This window comes from Carcharodon carcharias, chromosome 2 (assembly GCF_017639515.1).
Source record: "Carcharodon carcharias isolate sCarCar2 chromosome 2, sCarCar2.pri, whole genome shotgun sequence".
Taxonomy (NCBI): domain Eukaryota; kingdom Metazoa; phylum Chordata; class Chondrichthyes; order Lamniformes; family Lamnidae; genus Carcharodon; species Carcharodon carcharias.
In genome coordinates this window covers 8,562,333-8,582,608 of record NC_054468.1, presented here as the reverse complement: position 1 = coordinate 8,582,608, position 20,276 = coordinate 8,562,333, and the positions used below count along the sequence as shown (strand labels likewise).

Below are 20,276 nucleotides of genomic sequence, written 5' to 3'. Positions count from 1 at the left end.
CCTAGCCGGAAGATGAGGTGCTGTTCCTCCAGTTTGCATTGAGCTTCATCAAAGTCAGTCCATCTGGTTTTATCCCAATACCTTTCCCTGTCTACGTCAATCCATCTGCCTTTATCCCAATATCTTTCCCTATCTACATCAATCCATCTGATTTTATCCCAATACCTTTCCATGTCAATGTCTATCCATCTGGTTCGATCTCAGGGTCTGCCTTGTCTATAAGTTTGATTGCAGCATCTTTCCTCTCTATGTCTATCCATCTGGCTTGATCCTAAAATTTAAGTTGTTGTTGTTGACCATTGTTCAACGTCAGAGGGGGAATTTTCCAACGTGATGACGTCACGGGTGACAAGTAGCGTCAGTCTGCGTGCTGTCAGGGGTGTGGGTTATTGCTGATTAGCGGGACCCCCCCACCCCCCCCTCCCCTCGCTGGCGCAGTATTGAGAGGCGCGCATGCGTAGCGGCACCTTCTGCCCGGACGGTTGGAGGGTGAGGCGGCAGCGCGCGCGCCGCGGTTTGAAGCTAACATTCCCCGTGGAGCGGGGAGGAGAGAGGCCCGGCTTTCCCCTCTCACCGAGAGCGGGGGAGGAGAGGCTTCCCTCCCCTCACCCCGTGTAAAGTGGGAAGAGGGGGGCGGGTTTAACCAGAGAGCGGGGCCTGAGGTAAAACCCCGGCCTTTGTTTAGGTTGGGGGGGGGTTGGGGGGTTGGGGGGAGGTGGGGATTAAGGTGTGAGCGGCTGGTGGCGGGGGCCCTCCCGGGCCAGCACAGCCGGCTCGGTCTGCACTCCCCAATTTTCTCCCTATTTCCCCCTCCCGCTCACCGGAGCCACTCAGCTGGAGGCCGCAGGCCCGATGGGAGCTAATGGCCGCCGCCGTGTGTTCTTCCGGGTCAGAGGTCAGCGCTGACCTTTCTGAATCTCAGTGCAGCAATGGGGGGGTGGGGGGGTTAAAATAAACTGACTATGGGGGGTGGGGGGTTAAAATAAACTGACTATGGGGGGTGGGGGGTTAAAATAAACTGACTATGGGGGGTGGGGGGGTTAAAATAAACTGACTATGGGGGGGCGGGGGGGGTTTAAAATAAACTGACTATGGGGGGTGGGGGGGTTAAAATAAACTGACTATGGGGGGTGGGGGGTTAAAATAAACTGACTATGGGGGGTGGGGGGTTAAAATAAACTGACTATGGGGGGGCGGGGGGGTTTAAAATAAACTGACTATGGGGGGTGGGGGGGTTAAAATAAACTGACTATGGGGGGTGGGGGGTTAAAATAAACTGACTATGGGGGGTGGGGGGTTAAAATAAACTGACTATGGGGGGGGGTTAAAATAAACTGACTATGGGGGGGCGGGGGGGGGTTTAAAATAAACTGACTATGGGGGGCGGGGGGGGTTTAAAATAAACTGACTATGGGGGGGCGGGGGGGGGTTTAAAATAAACTGACTATGGGGGGCGGGGGGGGTTTAAAATAAACTGACTGTGGGGGCGGGTTAAAATAAACTGACTATGGGGGGGCGGGGGGGTTTAAAATAAACTGACTATGGGGGGGCGGGGGGGGTTTAAAATAAACTGACTATGGGGGGCGGGGGGGGGTTTAAAATAAACTGACTGTGGGGGGGGTTAAAATAAACTGACTATGGGGGGCGGGGGGGTTTAAAATAAACTGACTATGGGGGGGCGGGGGGGGGTTTAAAATAAACTGACTATGGGGGGGCGGGGGGATTAAAATAAACTGACTATGGGGGGGCGGGGGGGATTAAAATAAACTGACTATGGGGGGGGCGGGGGGGTTTAAAATAAACTGACTATGGGGGGGCGGGGGGGGTTTAAAATAAACTGACTATGGGGGGCGGGGGGGTTAAAATAAACTGACTATGGGGGGGCGGGGGGGGTTTAAAATAAACTGACTATGGGGGGCGGGGGGGGTTTAAAATAAACTGACTATGGGGGGGCGGGGGGGGTTTAAAATAAACTGACTATGGGGGGCGGGGGGGGTTTAAAATAAACTGACTGTGGGGGCGGGTTAAAATAAACTGACTATGGGGGGGCGGGGGGGTTTAAAATAAACTGACTATGGGGGGGCGGGGGGGGGTTTAAAATAAACTGACTATGGGGGGCGGGGGGGGTTTAAAATAAACTGACTGTGGGGGGGGTTAAAATAAACTGACTATGGGGGGCGGGGGGGTTTAAAATAAACTGACTATGGGGGGGCGGGGGGGGTTTAAAATAAACTGACTATGGGGGGGCGGGGGGATTAAAATAAACTGACTATGGGGGGGCGGGGGGGATTAAAATAAACTGACTATGGGGGGGCGGGGGGGTTTAAAATAAACTGACTATGGGGGGGCGGGGGGGTTTAAAATAAACTGACTATGGGGGGCGGGGGGGTTAAAATAAACTGACTATGGGGGGGCGGGGGGGGTTTAAAATAAACTGACTATGGGGGGCGGGGGGTTTAAAATAAACTGACTATGGGGGGCGGGGGGGTTAAAATAAACTGACTATGGGGGGGTGGGGGGGTTAAAATAAACTGACTATGGGGGGGCGGGGGGGGTTTAAAATAAACTGACTATGGGGGGCGGGGGGGTTAAAATAAACTGACTATGGGGGGCGGGGGGGTTAAAATAAACTGACTATGGGGGGGCGGGGGGGTTAAAATAAACTGACTATGGGGGGCGGTGGCGGGGGGGTTAAAATAAACTGACTATGGGGGGGCAGGGGGGTTAAAATAAACTGACTATGGGGGGAGCGGTGGCGGGGGGGTTAAAATAAACTGACTATGGGGGGGGCGGTGGCGGGGGGGTTAAAATAAACTGACTATGGGGGGGCGGGGGGGTTAAAATAAACTGACTGTGGGGGGGGCGGTGGCGGGGGGGGGGGTTAAAATAAACTGACTATGGGGGCGCGGTGGCAGGGGGGGTTAAAATAAACTGACCATGGGGGGGGCGGTGGCAGGGGGGGTTAAAATAAACTGACATTGGGGGGGGCGGGGGGGTTAAAATAAACTGACAATGGGGGGGCAACGGGGGTAAAATAAACTGTCCATGTGGGGGGCAAGGGGGGTAAAATAAACTGTCCATGTGGGGGGCAAGGGGGGTAAAATAAACTCGTTGGGAGGGCAGTGGGGGTAAAATGAACTGTCCATGGGAGGGGGGGGTAAAATAAACTGTCCATGTGGGGGGCGGGGGGGTTAAAATAAACTGACTATGTGGGGGGCAGGGGGGGTAAAATAAACTGTCCATGTGGGGGGCAAGGGGGGTAAAATAAACTGTCCATGGGAGGGGGGGGTAAAATAAACTGTCCATGGGAGGGGGGTGGGTAAAATAAACTGTCCATGGAGGGGATAAATAAATTGTCCAATGGGGGGGGGGGGGTTAAATAAACTGTCTATGGGGGTAAATAAACTTCCCATTGGGGGAAGGGGTAATGGTGTTCATTGTTGGGTAAATATGCTCTGTCCAGTATGGAGCGAGGGGTAAATAAACTGTGTCTGTTGTGTGGGATGTGGGTGTAAATGTGCTGTGACCATTGTGTCTGCGTGTCTGGGAGAAGTGGGTGCTGCCTTGGTGAATGGGCCATATCCATTCTGTGTGTTTGTCCGGTCCTGATTAGCCGTGACCACTGGGGATACATGGGGCTAGGGCCTCCTGGGATACCTCCATTCTAATTTCTTAAAATACATCAATGAAAGTAAGTATATTAAATTGAGATTCATTTCCAGCCCCACATCATCTGAGCCATCGATGTTGAATGTTAAAATATAAAAATGTCATTGCTAAAATGGTTCTGGTAATGAATCCTGGAGTTCTGTAATCTGTTTGGGGTGGGCAGTACCTTGAGGTGAGGGTTTCTTGCCGCCTTTTCATTAATGTTTTTTTTTTAGAACATGCCCTTTTCTATGAAGCTCATTGTCTCCTGAAGGCACTTCCTTTAACTTGCATTTGAGTGGTTTTGATAAATATATATTGTGATATATTAATGACTTGGATGAGGGGAGTGAATGTACTATCACAAAGTTTGCGAATGACACAAAAATAGATGGGAAGGAAGTGGTAAGGATGACACAATCTACAGAGGGATATAGACAGGTTAAGTGAGTGAGCAAAAACTTGGCAGATGGAATACAATGTGGGAAAATGTGAAGTTATGCACTTTAGCAGGAAGAATAGAGAAGCTGAATATTATTTAAATGGAGAAATCTGCAGCTCAGAGGGATTCAGGGGTCCTCATGCATGAATCACGAAAAGCTAGCATACAAGTTCAGCAGGTAACAGGGAGGGCAAATGGAATGGAGTATAAAAATATACTCCAGGAAGCCTTGCTAAAACTATGCAAGGCACTAGTTAGACCACACCTAGAATACTGTGAACTGTTTTGATCCCCTTAACTAAGGAAAGGTATACTGGCATTGGAGGCAGCCCAGAGAAGGTTCACGAAGTTGATCCCGGGTATGGAGGGATTTTCTTATGAGGAGAGGTTGAGTAGGTTGGGCCTGTACTTATTGGAGTTTAGAAGCATAAGAGGCGACCTTATTGAAACATGTAAGATTTTTAGGGGACTTGACATGGTAGATGCGGAGAGATTGTTTCCCTTGAGGGAGAGTCTAGGACCAGAGGGCATAATCTCAGAGTAAGGGGTCACCCATTTAAGACAGATGAGGAATTTCTTCTGTAAGAGGGTAGTGAATCTGTGGAATTCTTTACCGCAGAGGCTGGATCGTTAGGTATATTCAAGGCTGAGATAAGATTTTTAATCAGAAAGTGAATCAAGGGTTACGGGGAAAAGGCAGGAAAGTGGAGCTGAAGATTATCAGACCAGACCAGCCATGATCTCATTAATTGGCGGAGCAGACTTGATGGGCCAAATGGCCCACTTCTACTTGTACATTTTATGGTCTTAACAGATAGGGAAAAATGACAGGAGGGTTGCGAGCTGGAGGTTGCGTTAGAGCCATGTTGGGGGGTGGGCACGTTGGAAGATGTTGCAAGCTGTGATCTGGAACACTGTATCTAAAAGAGTTGCAGGAGCTGATTCAACAATGACTTCCAACAGAGAATTAGATAAGTACTTGAACAGGATTTTATATGGCTGTGAAGAAAGAGTGGGTTTGGCATGTATGGGATAGCTCTTTCCAAAAGCCAGCACAGGGTCAATCGTCCTAATGGCCTCCATCTTTGCTATATGATGCTATAAATTTCACTGCCTGCATAATTCCACCTTCTTTAATAATGTTTTGTATTTTTTTGGTACAGTTGATAGATATAGATCTCAGCAAGTTGGGAGCACAATGAGTGAATGCGTCATTGGGTGTGATATTAAGCCACAATGGGCCTGGTAGGGGCATTGCCAGTCAGCCTTGATACTCTAGGGTAATGGATGAGAAAATCAGGCAGTGTTTCTAACAATCTTGTTTTTAAATTGATGGAAACTTGTTTTATCCAATAACAGCCACAGAGCTTTGAATTATCATTAACTCGTCTAGATTTTCTTTTCTGGATAAGAGTTCATAGGTTTAGTTAAGAGCTACATGGAGTGTGACTTTGTTTGGATTTTTGTTTTACCATTGTTGTCTGATGAAAAACTTTCCTCTTTTCAGTGTCTCCACTAAAACACAAGGACCATGGATGACAACCTAGATTTCACCACCGGAGATGCTGGGGCCTCTGCTACCTTTCCAACGCAGTGTTCCTCTTTACGCAAGAATGGATTTGTGGTTCTGAAAGGGCGCCCCTGCAAGATTGTTGAAATGTCAACATCTAAGACTGGCAAGCATGGGCATGCCAAGGTGTGTAGTCATCGTTAATGCCCTTAATACTGTACTAGTTAGCAGAATTTGAAGGTATTGATCGTTTTGTTGATTTTCCCCCTCTCCACCTTGCCTCCCCTCCTTTTCTGGGAATGTGCGCACTTTGCTATGGTCTAGTTTCTTGTCTTTCAAATGGCCTTTTAGCGTGGAGCTAACTGAGTGTCTTGGCGAGCTCTTTAATCAGAGGAACACCACTGCTTTGCCTGCTAATCTTTCAGACGCCTGTATTTGAAGTACAGGGTCTTTGTATTTCCTTTCTAACCTGGAGACTTGAGGCCAGTTGTCGAGCTCAGGATTCGAATCTGCTCTGCATTGACTTACTAGTTGGGCATGTTGACCCATCAGAATGGGATTTCTGTTGTATTTTTCAAGTACTGGCGCAAAAGTAAAACAGGAAAGGTGGCCAAACCATGACTTACAAGGGAAATTAGAGATAGTATTAGATCCAAGGAAGAGGCATACAAATTGGCTATAAAAAAAACAGACCTGAGGATTGGGAGCAGTTTAGAGTTAAGCAAAGGAGGACCAAAAGATTGATTAAGATGGGGAAAATAGAGTACGAAAGTAAACTTGCTGGGAACATAAAAACTGACTAAAAGTTTCTATAGGAATGTGAAGAGAAAAAAATTGATGAAGACAAATGTTGCGTCCTTACAGTCAGAAACAGGGGAATTTATAATGGGGAACAAAGAAATGGCTGACCAACTAAATACACACTTTGGTTCTGTCTTCACAAAGGAGGACACAACAAACCAGAAATGTTGGGGAACTCAGGGATAAAAACAAAAATACCTGGAAAAACTCAGCAGGTCTGGCAGCATCGGTGGAGAAGAGTACAGTTAACGTTTCGAGTCCTCAACACAGGGTTTAGTGAGAAGGAGGAACTGAAAGAAATCAGTGTTAGTAGGGAAATGGTGTTGGGGAAATTGATGGGATTGAAGGCCGATTAATCCCCAGGGCCTGATAATCTACATCCCAGGAAGAAGCTGCTCTTGAAATAGTAGATGCATTGGTGGTCATCTTCTGAGACCTTATGGACTCTGGAACAGTTCCTACAGATTGGAGGGTAGCTAATGTAACCCCACTATTTAAAAAGGGAGGTAGAGAGAAAACGGAATAATACATCAGTTAGCCTGACGTCGGTAGTGCGGAAAATTCCAGAGTCCATCATAAAAGATTTAATAGCTGAGCACTTGGAAAACAGTGGCAGAATCAGACAGAGTCAGCATGGATGTACGAAAGGGAAATCATGCTTGACAAATCTACTGGAATTTTTGGAGGATGTAACTAGTAGAGTTGATGAGGGGGAGCCAGTGGATGTAGTTTATTTGGACTTTCAGAAGACTTTTGACAAAATCCCACATAAGAGATTGGCGTGTAAAATTAAAGCGCATGGGATTGAGGGTAGTGTATTGAGACGGATAGAAAATTGGTTGGCAGAAAGAATAAACGGGTCTTTTTCTGAATAGCAGGCAGTGAATAGTGGGGTTCCGCAGGGATCGGTGCTGGGACCCCAGCTATTCACAATATATATTAATGATTTGGATGAGATAACTAAATAATATCTCCAAGTTTGCAGATGACACAAAGCTGGGTGGGAGGGTGAGCAGTGAGGAGGATGCGGAGATGCTTCAGTGTGATTTGGACAAGCTGAGTGAGTGGGCAAATGCATGGCAGATGCAGTATAATGTGAATAAATGTGAAGTTATCCACTTTGGTAGCAAAAACAGGAAGGCAGATTATTATCTGAATGGCTATAGATTGAGAGGGGAATGTGCAATGAGACCTGGGTGTCCTCGTACACCAGTCGCTGAAGGTAAGCGTGCAGGTGCAGCAGGCGGTAAAGAAGGCAAATGGTATGTTGGCCTTCATAGGGAGAGGATTCGAGTACAGGAGCAGGGATGTCTTGCTGTAATTATACATGGCCTTGGTGAGACAACACCTGGAATATTGTGTGCAGTTTTGGTCTCCTTATCTGAGGAAGGATGTTCTTGCTATACAGGGAGTTTACCAGACTGATTCCTGGGATGGCGGGACCGATATATGAGGAGAGATTGAGTCAGTTAGGATTATATTCACTGGAGTTCAGAAAAATGAGAGGGGAACAGGAAGGATGTTCTTGATGGTGGGGGAGCCCAGAATCAGGGGTCACAGTCTGAGGATATGGGGTAGACCATTTAGGACTGAGATGAGGAGAAATTTCTTCACCCAGAGAGTGGTGAGCCTGTGGAATTTGCTACCACAGAAAGTAGTAGAGGGCAAAACATTGTATGTTTTCAAGAAGGAGTTAGATATAGCTCTTGGGGCGAAAGGGATCAAAGGATATGGGGAGAAAGTGGGCACAGGCTATTGAGTTGGATGATCAGCCATGATCATGATGAATGCCAGAGCAGGCTCGAAGGGCCAAATGGCCTACTCCTAATTTCTGTTGTGTGTTTCTATGTACTTCTCTCTCAACAAAGATCACTTAGATTTGAAAAGAATGTTTTAAATGGCTTGAAGGGTAATCACTGCATTTTGATAAGAGGTATCAAAATATTTGTGGTGTTCTCATGATTGACGAGGACAAATTTAAAGTGAACAACTCCTGAGGGGTCACTTTAATTTTTATTCATTCATGAGATGTGGGCGTTACTGGCTAGGCCAGCATTTATTGTCCATCCCTAATTGCCCTTGTTGAGAGGCCATTTAAGAGTCAACCACATTGCTGTGGGTCTGGAGTCACATATAGGCCAGACCAGGACATTAGTGAACCAGATGGGTTTTTACAACAATCGACAATAGTTTCATAGCCATCATCAGACTTTTAATTACAGATTTTTACTGAATTCAAATTTCACCATCTTCCGTGGTCTCCAGAGCATTACCCTCGGTCTCTGGATTATTAGTCCAGTGACAATACCATTCCACCCACCCCGCCCCACTACTGAGTTGCAAAATGGAGCTTAAAGATATTAGGTTTAGATTTGAATGGTCAGGCTTCATTTGAAGTGTGTTTTATGGTCAGTTTGTTTTCTTGATGTATTTTTCATTTTCTGAATCTGGGTCTTGCAGGCAGGGCTGTACTTATTGATATACCCCAGTAGCTGTGAGAAGTTTATTTGTCACCTTGATGGTTTGAAATAGTGGAGTAACTTGCTAGGCTGCTTCAATAGTCAACCTTCAAGCGAATGTTGCAACCTCACCCCCATACGAACACTGGTATATTTAAATCTCACAATTGTCATAACTTCAGTGATCATGATTGTTTGCATTGTGTGTGAATTGTATGGAAATAAATAAAATAGACAACCAAGAGTTACCAGTGTGGGGCTAGAGTCACATATAGCTTGTTGGTCCTAGCAAGTTAAATCTGCCTTGTAACATTTGGTACAGCATTGAATGTTAACATGGTATATTTCCCGTTGTATTTCTTCCCAGGTTCACATGGTTGGTCTTGATATATTCACCTCAAAGAAATATGAAGATATCTGCCCCTCTACCCACAATGTTGATGTCCCCAATGTCAAGAGAAACGATTATCAGGTGAGCTGCTGTGATTAATTGAAAGGTTAGTTGCAATGTCTTCCAAGGAGAGCAGCCCATAGGATGCTGCCTGGTTGTACTGAACCATGTTTAATTGTTCTTGCTGTTGTGCTATTATCTACAGGAGAAGATGAATTACATTCCACATTACAAGAAAGATGTGATCACAGTAGTGAGGGTACAGAGATTTGTTAGGATATTACCAGGAATTTTAGCTATGAGGAATGTTTGGATTGGCCAAGCTTGTTTTCTTTGCAACAGAGGAGGCTGAAGAGAGATTTAATTGATGAGTCTAAATGGCATGGATAAGAAGGACCTATTTCCCTTAGCAGCTAGGTCAGTAACCAGGGACATAGATTTGAAGGAAAAGTCAGAAGGATTAGAGGGGATTTGAGAATATTTTCACCCAGATGCTGGTGGAGCCTGGAACTCACTGGCTAGAATGGTGGTAGAGGCAGACCCTCTGAATTTAAAACAAAGATACCTGGTTAGATACTTGAGTTACTGTAACATACAGGGCTATGAACCAAGGGCTGGAAAGTAGGATTAAGCGGGATAACTTTTTTTTCATCCAGCTCACATTCAGTGGGCTAAATGGCAGCGTTCCCTGCTGTACGTTTTCTGTTATATTTGTTACATTAAAATAGGAAAAAAGTTGGGAATTGAATTGTTTGCAATTTGGTAATTAGATTATAAACAGTTTTCATGTGATTTTTCATGTGTAGGGGTGAACTAAGTCAACCATTGGGAAGGAGATGCTGCATTGTGGTATGAACTTGTGTTGCTGTGTACAATAGCTGGTGTTACTGCACAGGGGTGCGCTTAGACTGCTGTATTTTCCTGGTTTTGTGTGAGACTGCAATTGCGTACTCTGGTCCGATGTATATCCAGTTTGGGGTGACTTTTGACTATTTCTTGCCCTTGTAATTCTTAGCTGCTGGTTTGGCCTGGCCAGTTGAAAGCTGGCCTAACAGTGATGCAAACTTTACTTATTAAAAAAAAATCTGGTTCTCATAACATGGGTATCATGGTGACAGATGAAGTTGCTGCAAAATTGACAATTGCAGAAAAGTAACTGTCTTTAAATTGTTGATAAATTGTGAAAATACAGAGAAGCATTTTATCTATCACAGAACTCAAATGCTGAGGAAGGCTGGATTTATTTTGAGGGAAGTAGTGAGTGAGTTATGATGTTTGGATTTTGGCACTGCTTAGATGGCTCCATGGTCTGCATGTTCTTGTATTCAAAATTCAGTTTGCAGCTTGGTCACCTCATCCTGGACAGCAGCAGGGGCACCACAATTGAACTAGGCCCCCTTAGTTGAAAAGAACAGAAGTTGTTTAAGTACTCTTCTCAACGAGTTGCATCGGCAGTGCATGTGTGGATGTTTTTTGTTTACCTGGACTATAGGGTAATGAATGGAGATGGAAGTTTGGGCAAGAATTAGCTCAATGACAGTGTAACTTTCCAGTGAAACAAAAGTAGAGGGTTTGGTATACTCTTCAGGGAGGGGTTGACTGTAAGGACTGTGGAATGAGCAGACAGTTGGTGTATGTGGTTTAATATGGGCTTTTATGAGTCACTTCAGTTTGGGAGGAAAATTAAGTAATGGGAGCATACTGAAAGATACTGAAGGATTGGAGCAGCAGGGACCTTGGGTGAAAATATATAATTCATTAAAAGCGTTGGTAAATTTAGATAATAAAGGCCAATAGGTTTTTGTAAGTGTGGGGACAGAATACAAAAACAATGTGTGTATGGCATTGATTAGACCATGATGAGAGATTTTAGGCCCCCTGTTGTTGGAAGGATGCCAGATACAGTGTATATTTAGCAGGTGATACAGGGTATGAGAAACTACCTAGCACGTCCCCTGTAGTTGACCTCAGATAGTTGGAACAAAGCAATTTTTCATTGGTGTATTAGTGTGCGCATAGTTGTGGAGATTCAGAGCTTATGAAGCTCCATCTGGTGATAGAGCTGTGCAGCTCTGTCTCTCTCCAATGGCATGTAAAGATTGTGATGGCAGTGTCAAATGCAATAATAGATGTGAAATTCTGAGATTATTTATGTTGGGAAAGAGAAGGCTGAGAGACTTGAGATGTACTAAACAATTGAGAGTTTTCCAGGTTTTTCTCCCCTAATGGTCCCACCTCTCCAAAGAATTGTTACGGTGCAGAAGGAGCCATTCAGCCCATCATGTCTGCACTGGCTCTCTGAATGAGCATTATGACTCAGTGCCATTCTCCTGCCTTTTCCCCGTACCCTTGCACATTGTTTCTATTTAAATAACCATCTAATGCCCTCTTGAATGCCTCAATTAAACCTAACTCCAGCACACTTCCAGGTAGTGCATTCCAGACCCGAACCACTCACTTTGTGAAAGGTTTTTCTCACATCGCATTTTTTTCTTCTGCAAATCACTTTAAATCTGTGCCCTCCTGTTCTCAATCCTTTTATGAGCGGAAAAGGTTTTTCCCTATCTACTCTGTCCAGCCCCCTCATGATTTTGAACATCTCTATCAAATCTCCTTTTAGCCTTCTCTCCAAGGAGAACAGTCCCAACTTCTCCAATCTATCTTCATAACTGAAGTTTCTCATCACTGGAATCATTTTTCTGCACTCTCCAATGCATTTACATCCTTCTAAAGTGTGGCGCCCAGAATTGGACGCAATACTCCAGCTGAGGTCCAACTAGTGCCTTATACAAGTTCAGCACAACCTTCTTGCTCTTCTCCCCTGTGTCCCTGTTAATAAAACCTAGGATACCGTATGCTTTATTAACTGCTCTCTCCGTCTGTCCTGCCTGCTTTTATGACTTATGCCCATATACACTAGATCCCTCTGTTCCTGCACACCTTTGGATAGTTTTTGATATGAAATCCTCAGTGAGGAGAGGTTAGGCAAAATTCTTCCGTGTGACTGTTAGCGAATGAAATGTTTTTCCACAGATGGTAGAAACAGTTCCAGATTACAAAGGGGGAGTGAAATGAATTGCAGAAGAGCCTAGAGGGAGAGACCGCTGTAAACTTCTAATTACGGTAGATCTTCAGATACTGAGAACATGCAGTTAACTTGACCAGGGCAGTAGCGCAAGTAGAGTATGTTACAGATTTTAAGAGGGTTATAATTACGTTTTTGACAGCGGTTTAATGATGGCTGTGATAGTAAGAAGTCTCCAGCAACCCTCCCAGCCCCACTCAGCAGCAGCAAACCAGCCTACAAACATTTTTTATTGAGATTCATAATGTGAACACCCATTGCTTTAGGGGTGGCCCCTGTGTCCCAGCAATGCTTTTGTGTAAGGGCAGAATTAAATAAGTCTGTACTGTACAATTATCGATAATCAGTCAAAAACTCTGCAGCAGATGTTCGTAGATTTTTATAGGAGCTTTGCATTGAACTGATTTTTCTCTTCTCTAGTTGATTGGAATTACAGATGGCTACCTCTCTCTGATGACAGATAATGGTGAGATACGTGAGGATCTGAAGCTAGCAGAAGGTGATCTGGGAAAGGAAATATTACAGAGATATGATGCTGGCGAAGACCTATTGGTAAGAAGAACTGGATGTGTATTTATGCACGATCATTATTGAACAGGGACGGTAAATCAACACTGTCTCGGGCCTTTCACAAATTCATGAATGGTATTTATCAAAACAATAGTGAATGCTGAATGGGAAGTCACCAAGTCACCCAGCTTTCTACACATTCTAGTTTAAATCCAACTTCTAGAAGCTATTTAGATATGTGGAGAGGAAAATAATCCAGGATTCCTACTCCTAATTTGCTACTATCAGTCCCTTCTGAGGATTGGGTTTGCTGAATAGCAGAGCTCGTCATTAATGCTTAGTGTCCAAATTTGCATCTTAAAAAATGGCCACTTAATGATGTGCTGGCCTGTGGGCTGATGATCAGAAAGGAGTTGGTACTTTTAGAGAGGTGAAAAATTAGTGAGAGGAGAGGCGCTGATGAACCATAGAATATACAGAGGTGGAATTCCTTGCATTAAGCCACTGTTGCGTAGATGCCATATTTTATTAGGTGTGAACCAAACTGTCACAAAACAATTTGTTCGGGCTCTTCTCATATGACATCCATCATAGACTAAAGTCCCAGCAAGCAGTCCATTGGCCATAATCACATGAGGCAAAGTAATGTGATCAGGACCGTGCTACAGCTGCTTTTGCTCATGTGGAATAACCCAAACGTGAGCTGCTCAGCTATCTATCTTCCCACTTGGTCTCTGTCTCTCTCTTTCACACCCTCTCTCTCTCTCCTTTCTTGCTCACTCCTTTCCCTCGCTCGCCTGGAGCCTGGACTCCTTCCTGACAGTCTGCAGGGGCTGGGCACAGATGGAGCCGGGGGGTGGGGGGGCTGCTGCCCCTCAAATGACTTCAGAGTGGGAGTGGACCATTTAGCCTTTTAAGCCTTATAAGCAACATAAGTGACTATGTGGGGGGTAGGATTAGTAAGTATGAGGATGACACAAAGATTGGCCGGGTGGTTAACAGTGAGGTTGAGTTTCTTGGGCTACAGGAAGATATAGACGGGATGGTCAAATGGGCAGATAAGTGGCAGATGGAATTTAACCCTGAAAAGTGTGAGGTGATACATTTGGAAGGAGTAATTTGACAAGGAAGTATTCAATGAACAGCATGACACTAGGAAGTTCTGAGGAACAAAGGGACCTTAGTGTGTGTGTGTCCATAGATCTCTGAAGGCGGAGAGGCATGTTAGTAGGGTGGTGAAAAAGGCATATGGGACACTTGCCTTTATCATTCGAGACATAGATTACAAAAGTAGGGAGGTCATGTTGGAGTTGTATAGAACCTTGGTGAGGCCACAGCTGGAGTATTGGGTGCAGTTCTGGTCGCCACATTATAGGAAGGATGTGATTGCACTGGAGGGGGTGCAGAGGAGATTCACCAGGATGTTGCCTGGGATGAAACATTTATGAAGAGACTGGATAGACTTGGGTTGTTTTCGTTGATGCAGAGAAGACTGAGGGGCGACCTGGTCGAGGTGTACAAGATTATGAGGGGCGTGGACAGAGTGGATAGGGAGCAGCTGTTCCCCTTATTTGAAGGGTCAGTCACAAGGGGGCATAAGTTCAAGGTGAGGGGCAAGAGGTTTAGGGGGGATGTGAGGAAAAACTTTTTTACCCAGAGGGTGGTGACGTTCTGGAGTGCACTGCCTGGGAGGGTGGTGGAGGCGCATTGCCTCACATCCTTTAAAAAGTACCTGGATGAGCACTTGGCACATCATAACATTCAAGGCTATGGGCCAAGTGCTGGTAAATGGGATTAGGAAGGTAGGTCAGGTGTTTCTCACTTGTCAGTGCAGACTCGATGGGCCGAAGGGCCTCTTCACTGTGTGATTCTGTGAGCCACTTCCGCCATTCAATAAGATCATGGCTGATCTGGTTGTGGTCTCAACTCCATTTTTCTGTCTGCCCTCCCCGTAACCCTTGTCTATGGAAAAGCTGACTATCTTTGCCTTTAATAAATTCAATAACCCTGCCTCCACTGCTTTCTGGGGAAAAGAATTCCACACTCTAATGACCGTTTCAGAGAAAGAAATTCTCCTCATCTCCGTCTTAAAAGTCTTAAGAGCACTTATGCTTAAACTGTGTCCTCTGGTTCTCGTATCTCCCACAAGTGGAAACATCCTCCTGGTATCTACCCTATCAAGTCCCCTCAGGATCTTATGTTTCAATAAGATCACCTCATTCTTCTAAACTCCAGAGGGTACAGGCCCAATCTGTTCAACCTTTCTTCATAAGTTCCCAGAGACGAGTCGAGTGAACCTTCTCTGAACTATTTGCAATTATATATTTTTCAAATAAGGTGGCCAAAACACTACACAGTATTCCAGATGTGGTCTCACCAAGGCTCTGTACAGCTGCAGTAAAACTCCCCTACTTTTATATTCCATTCCCCTTGCAATAAAGGCCAACATTCCATTAGCCTTTCTAATCACTTGCTGTATCTGCATACTAACTTTTTGTGATTTTTGTACCAGGACACCCAGACTCCTCTATACCACCGAGTTCTGAAATCTCTCTCCATTTAAATAATATGCTGCATTTCTATTCTTCCTGTCAAAGTGGACAAGTTCACATTTTCCCACATTATACTCTATTTGCCAAATTTGTGCCTGCTCACATAACCTGTCTATACCCCTTTACAAACTCCCTACCTTCTCTTGACTACTTACTTTCCTACCTACCTTGGTGTCATCGCGAATTTAGCTACCATACGTTCGGCCCCTTCATCCAAGTCATTGATGTAGCTTGTAAATAATTGAGGCCCCAGCACTGATCCCTGTGGCACTCCACTAGTTACAGCTTGCCAACCTGAAGAAGACCTGTTTATCCCTACACTCTCATCCTGTTAGCTAACCAATCTCTTATCCATGCTCATAAGTTACCCCCTACACCATGTAATCTTATCCTGTGTAGTAATCTTCAATGTGGAGCCTTATCAGATGACTTCTGGAAATCCAAGTACACTACATCTACAGATTCCCTTCTGTCTACATTGCTTGTTACTTCTTCAAAAAAACTCTAATAAATTAGTTAAACACAATTCCCTTTCACAAACCCATATCGACTTCACTTTTCATATGTTCTTGGAATGAGGGAGTTGCTGGGAGGCCAGCATTTATTGCCCATCCCGTTGTTTGGAGGGCAGTTAAGAGTCAGTCACATTGCCGTGGGCCTACATGTAGGCCAGATTTCCTCCCCTAAAGGACTCTGCTGATCAAATTATGATTTTCTAAGTATCCTGCTATCACCTCCTTAATAATGGATTTCCCCCCCACCGCCCCAGGTTACTCTCAGTTCACCACCCAGTCGGTGGTCAGCAGCTTCCCATCCCTGCCCTGCGCTCCTGCTCCCGGATCTTGGGCCTCACTGTCCCCCTGCAGCCTGGGCTTCTGGTGATGGCAGTGTCGGTTCCGGCAGCTGGCCCACAGTGCAGCATGCAGGGGGCGGGGTCAGAGTGCTGATGATGTAAAACCAAAAATGGCGACGCAAATTGAATAAGCAGGCCCTAAAGCATAAACAATGTTAAATGGGGACGAGTTGGAGGGAGATCCTGCTCCTTTTCTTAATCTGAGTTACATTTGATTTCTTTGGTCACAGCCGAGCCTGGAACTGGAGTTTTGTCACCAAGATACTTTTTATTCCCCCGTTGCCTTCTGTTCATATCCTATGTACATGGATGCTCCCTGTTTGTTATGGTGCATTCCTAAAGCAAGACCCCAGATACATTGACAATGAATAACTTGGCTCCTGAATGAGACCGTTTATTCTGAGAGTTGTGTTTAATCTTGGGAATTTGAGATTGTGTTCTCAAACTTCATTGTTGATCTTTGTGATTGTTATCAAGTGCCAGAATTAAGAAATGAACTTTGCAGCTGAAGGAGACTGGGTGATGCCTCCTGGTCTTCCGAATGAATTTGAGCATGCATATCGTGCAATGAGAGTGAAGATCAATAAATAATGGAATGGTCTACTCCTCCTATTGCTAATGTTCTATGAAACCTGATCCATGTCTATGACTAGTTTTGCTGATGTTATATTTTCCCCATCTTCCTAGATCACAGTTCTGTACGCAATGAACGAAGAGGCAGCCATTGGCATCAAGTCAATGACCAAACAATAAACAGGGATCAAGAGACCAGACCTGACTGCTCAGGCCAAAACCTTGGATCATAATTAGGTTAATTATCACCAAAGTAATGGCCTTCACACCATGACCTCATTTTCTTAGAATTTTTTTTCCAAATGGCACCAGACCGGACCTGACCTTACTGCCTAATCAGCTAGCCAGTCGTTGCTGTGGGCTGATTGGTCTTGTACTAAATCATGGGTGTTGGTGCTCCCAAAAAAAAGTATGGTGATGTAATGCTTGCCACCATCGGTCCTCTTTTGTTAATAGAACCGGCCTATAGAGTGAATTCCAAAAGCTGTCTGCCCAGTGATCAGTTTGATGCCCATCCTCATTGCTTAGTGAGGCACAGGGCACCCAAAGTATCGGTATTACCTCTGTTACACTCCTGCCAACTTTTTAAAGAAACTTTTTGTTGGCTTCTTGCATTGTAAAACTCTGCTAATGCAATGTCAGTGATTGTCCTGGGCAGATGGAACAGGTTTTCCAATTGTTGCATTGTAGAAGAACACTGACTGGAATCTAGAGACTGGGCGTGTTATGCTGCGCAATTTCACTCGAGGCCTTTGTCACCAGACTGATGATAATATTCAGTTGCTTCTTACTTTTATTGTATTTATCATGCAATGGGATTAAAATGAGTGAAGCATTTCTTGGAACTTGTCTTTGAGGTGCATTTGGAGTTGGATTTGTCAGGCATGAGATGAATTGTTGCCAGTGCTGCAGTGATTTTATTAAACACTTATAGAGGGGGGGGGTGGGGTGCTGAAAGTGGAAATCTTTTCATTACTTGCCTGTAGCTGTAATACTCACCAACACACTCCCTTCCAAACCAAAGTGGGTCAGACCACCACTGTCTCCTGTGGCTTCAAAGGAAAAATTGATGAGAGTTGAATTTTCTTACCTGAAATCCACTATTGTTTTGCTGATTTGCTTGGTGTATATTTTAACTCGGTGCAGAATGGATTACACAGATGTTCACCAGAACCTTGTTTTCTCAAAGTGTACTCTTCCCCTCTCTCTTGTGATGTGGAGGTGCCACTGGGTTCCATCTTTATTGGCTGCCTGTGGCTTGTTGGCTACTTTTGTTTGTGCTACCTGAATGCAATTGAACAAATATTGCTTCATGAGTCTCCTGAAAGTATGTATTTTGTGTCTGAGCACTTGGTTGCTGGGTGTTCCACTTGAAATATTGTAACATAAGTTACTCAGTGGGTTGGTGTGTGTCCATGTGCATAAAATAACATGGTCAATGATTTGCATTATCTTCAGAATTAAAGCTGTGGTCCAGGGTTTGTGCTACTTTTTAAGTTTCACTTCCTATTGATGTAGAAATGGTTTACTTGGCTGCAGTTAGTTGGGCCATAGTTCCATTCCATTATGGCGGCCTGCTCGAAATTCGAGGACAGTTGCTTTCACAAATATTAACTAGGTTATTTGGCCCTTTTCCCCCAGGGACCTAGTTTCACATTCAGCTCACGTTTATGGGCGTGAAAGTTCCTTCTTGTGGAGCAAGTTGAGGCTGGTAGGGAGGGTGCGGAAAGCAACTCTATTCCATTCTCAATGTGTAGGCTTGCAGCATCAAGCTGCCTATAGCAAGTAGGAGTATTATTCAGGGGCTGGTGTAGGGAAATGGAAATGCCACACATCTCCATCTGAACATAGAATAGTACAGTATAGAAGCAGGCCACCTGTGCTGACTCTGCTAGACCTACCAGTTAATCCAACTCCCTTGCCCTTTACCCAGAGTCCTGCAAATGTTTCCTTTTCGAGCATTTTAACAAATTCTTTTTTGAAAGTTACTATTGAATCTGCTTCTAACACCCTGTCAAGGCTGTGTATTCCACCCAACAACTTGCTGGGTATAAATATTTCCCCGCCACTCCCCCAGCCCTCTATTTTCTAATTATCTTAAATCTATGTCCTCTGGTCCAACACTCCTGGAAAGTTTCTCTTCACTTACTGTATCCCAACTACTCATTAATTTTGAACACCTCTATTAAATCTCCCTTAACCTTTGCTTTAAAGGAAATAATTCCAGCTTGTCTGCTGTGCTTGGTGGAGAGAGGTGCTAACAGAAATATTTAATTTGGTCTCCAACAGAGGTCCCTCTCCTATAGTGTGCAAGATTTGTTGGTATCCTCATGGATCCCTGCTGTTTGAAGGTTTTGTAAATATAGTAGATAGTGCTTCAGTAAGCATGATTGAATGGAGTCATTCTCAACTTCATTGGTGCATTGAGCTGGAAATAGATACACAAAAGATCTTCATTTGATTTCAAAAGACTTAAATCTGCGTGTATAATTCAAATAGTTGACTCAAATGCAGTTATCCAAGTTATTTTAAGCTAGTTTGATGTGCTCCACCAGACAGTTTTTGGAATTGTCTGTAGCTATATATGTATATGATAAACCTACTGCAATTAAAGCTCATTTCACTACAAATCAAATTCACATCCACAATACAAATACATCAACATAACCAGGAAACACAACTACAAATAGAGAGCATTTCCTTTCCAGTAAAAGTGTATTACTTCAAGGTTCATAGCGATTTGATGTTGTATTGAAGTTTCCTTTGAACTGGGTATTGGTATCCTTGCCTGTGTAATTTGAGCAGCAGGTAGGTCAGGCTACTAATATTTCAAGGATTTTTTTTTTTTAGCAACTACTAAGGGCTCAAAGAGTGAAAACTGTATTAAAAGCTGTTTAAACTGAACGCCTCTGATGCCATTTATAAAGGAATGATGCTAATGCAAATATGAGTTTTGCACAAAACCTGTAAACTTCGAATAAAACATGTTCAGATAATCTGCTCTCTTGACTAGTAAATTGTTTTTATTTCTCCAATTCATTTCTGTAACAGCTGTCTGAGTGAATACCCAGCCACTAGCCATGCTATGTAGAATTTCAACATAGAACACCATGTTTTCATTCTTAAGAGGTAGGACAGAAATTAAAGGAATCTGTAGGGACAAACCAGGCTGTACAACTTTACACATGCATGATGTGGATGTAGGAGAATATTCACCTTTAAAGCAACGTCCTTTTTGTTTTCAGTCCAGAGAAACAATCTCAAGTGACAGCAGAAATTCAATGTATGTTAGGAAAATCACCTAACTGAGCCTAGCCAAAGCAGTTGGAGTGTTCCAGTAATGTTAGTGCCTGAACCTGACGGCTCAACCAGATTCTGCATAGATTATGGAAAGGTTAATGCAGCAACAAAAACTGATTCCAATCCCTAGTTTAGAACATTGGATTGACAAG

The 20,276-nt window shown here is 44.2% G+C and overlaps 1 protein-coding gene across 2 annotated transcripts; it reads left to right on the top strand.

The window, feature by feature from the left end:
• The first annotated feature begins 428 nt into the window (after positions 1 to 428).
• On the top strand, positions 429 to 19,825 carry LOC121293641 (eukaryotic translation initiation factor 5A-1-like). Of its 2 annotated transcripts, none has more exons than XM_041216816.1 (5): positions 429 to 489; positions 5,598 to 5,786; positions 9,228 to 9,332; positions 12,757 to 12,888; positions 16,939 to 19,825. In XM_041216816.1, exons 2-5 carry the CDS (start codon positions 5,622 to 5,624, stop codon positions 17,002 to 17,004), a joined length of 468 nt encoding a protein of 155 aa, XP_041072750.1. In that variant the 5' UTR covers positions 429 to 489; positions 5,598 to 5,621; the 3' UTR covers positions 17,005 to 19,825. The 2 variants fall into 2 exon arrangements, with proteins under 2 accessions (XP_041072750.1, XP_041072743.1); XM_041216809.1 differs by lacking the exon at positions 429 to 489 and adding an exon at positions 502 to 662.
• Positions 19,826 to 20,276: the final 451 nt, after the last annotated feature.

Coding starts and splice junctions, on each gene's coding strand:
- LOC121293641 (XM_041216816.1), top strand. CDS start 5,622: ATGGATGACAACCTAGATTTCACCACCGGAGATGCTGGGGCCTCTGCT. Junction 5,787..9,227: donor GCAAGCATGGGCATGCCAAG/GTGTGTAGTCAT, acceptor ATTTCTTCCCAG/GTTCACATGGTTGGTCTTGA. Junction 12,889..16,938: donor ATGCTGGCGAAGACCTATTG/GTAAGAAGAACT, acceptor CCATCTTCCTAG/ATCACAGTTCTGTACGCAAT.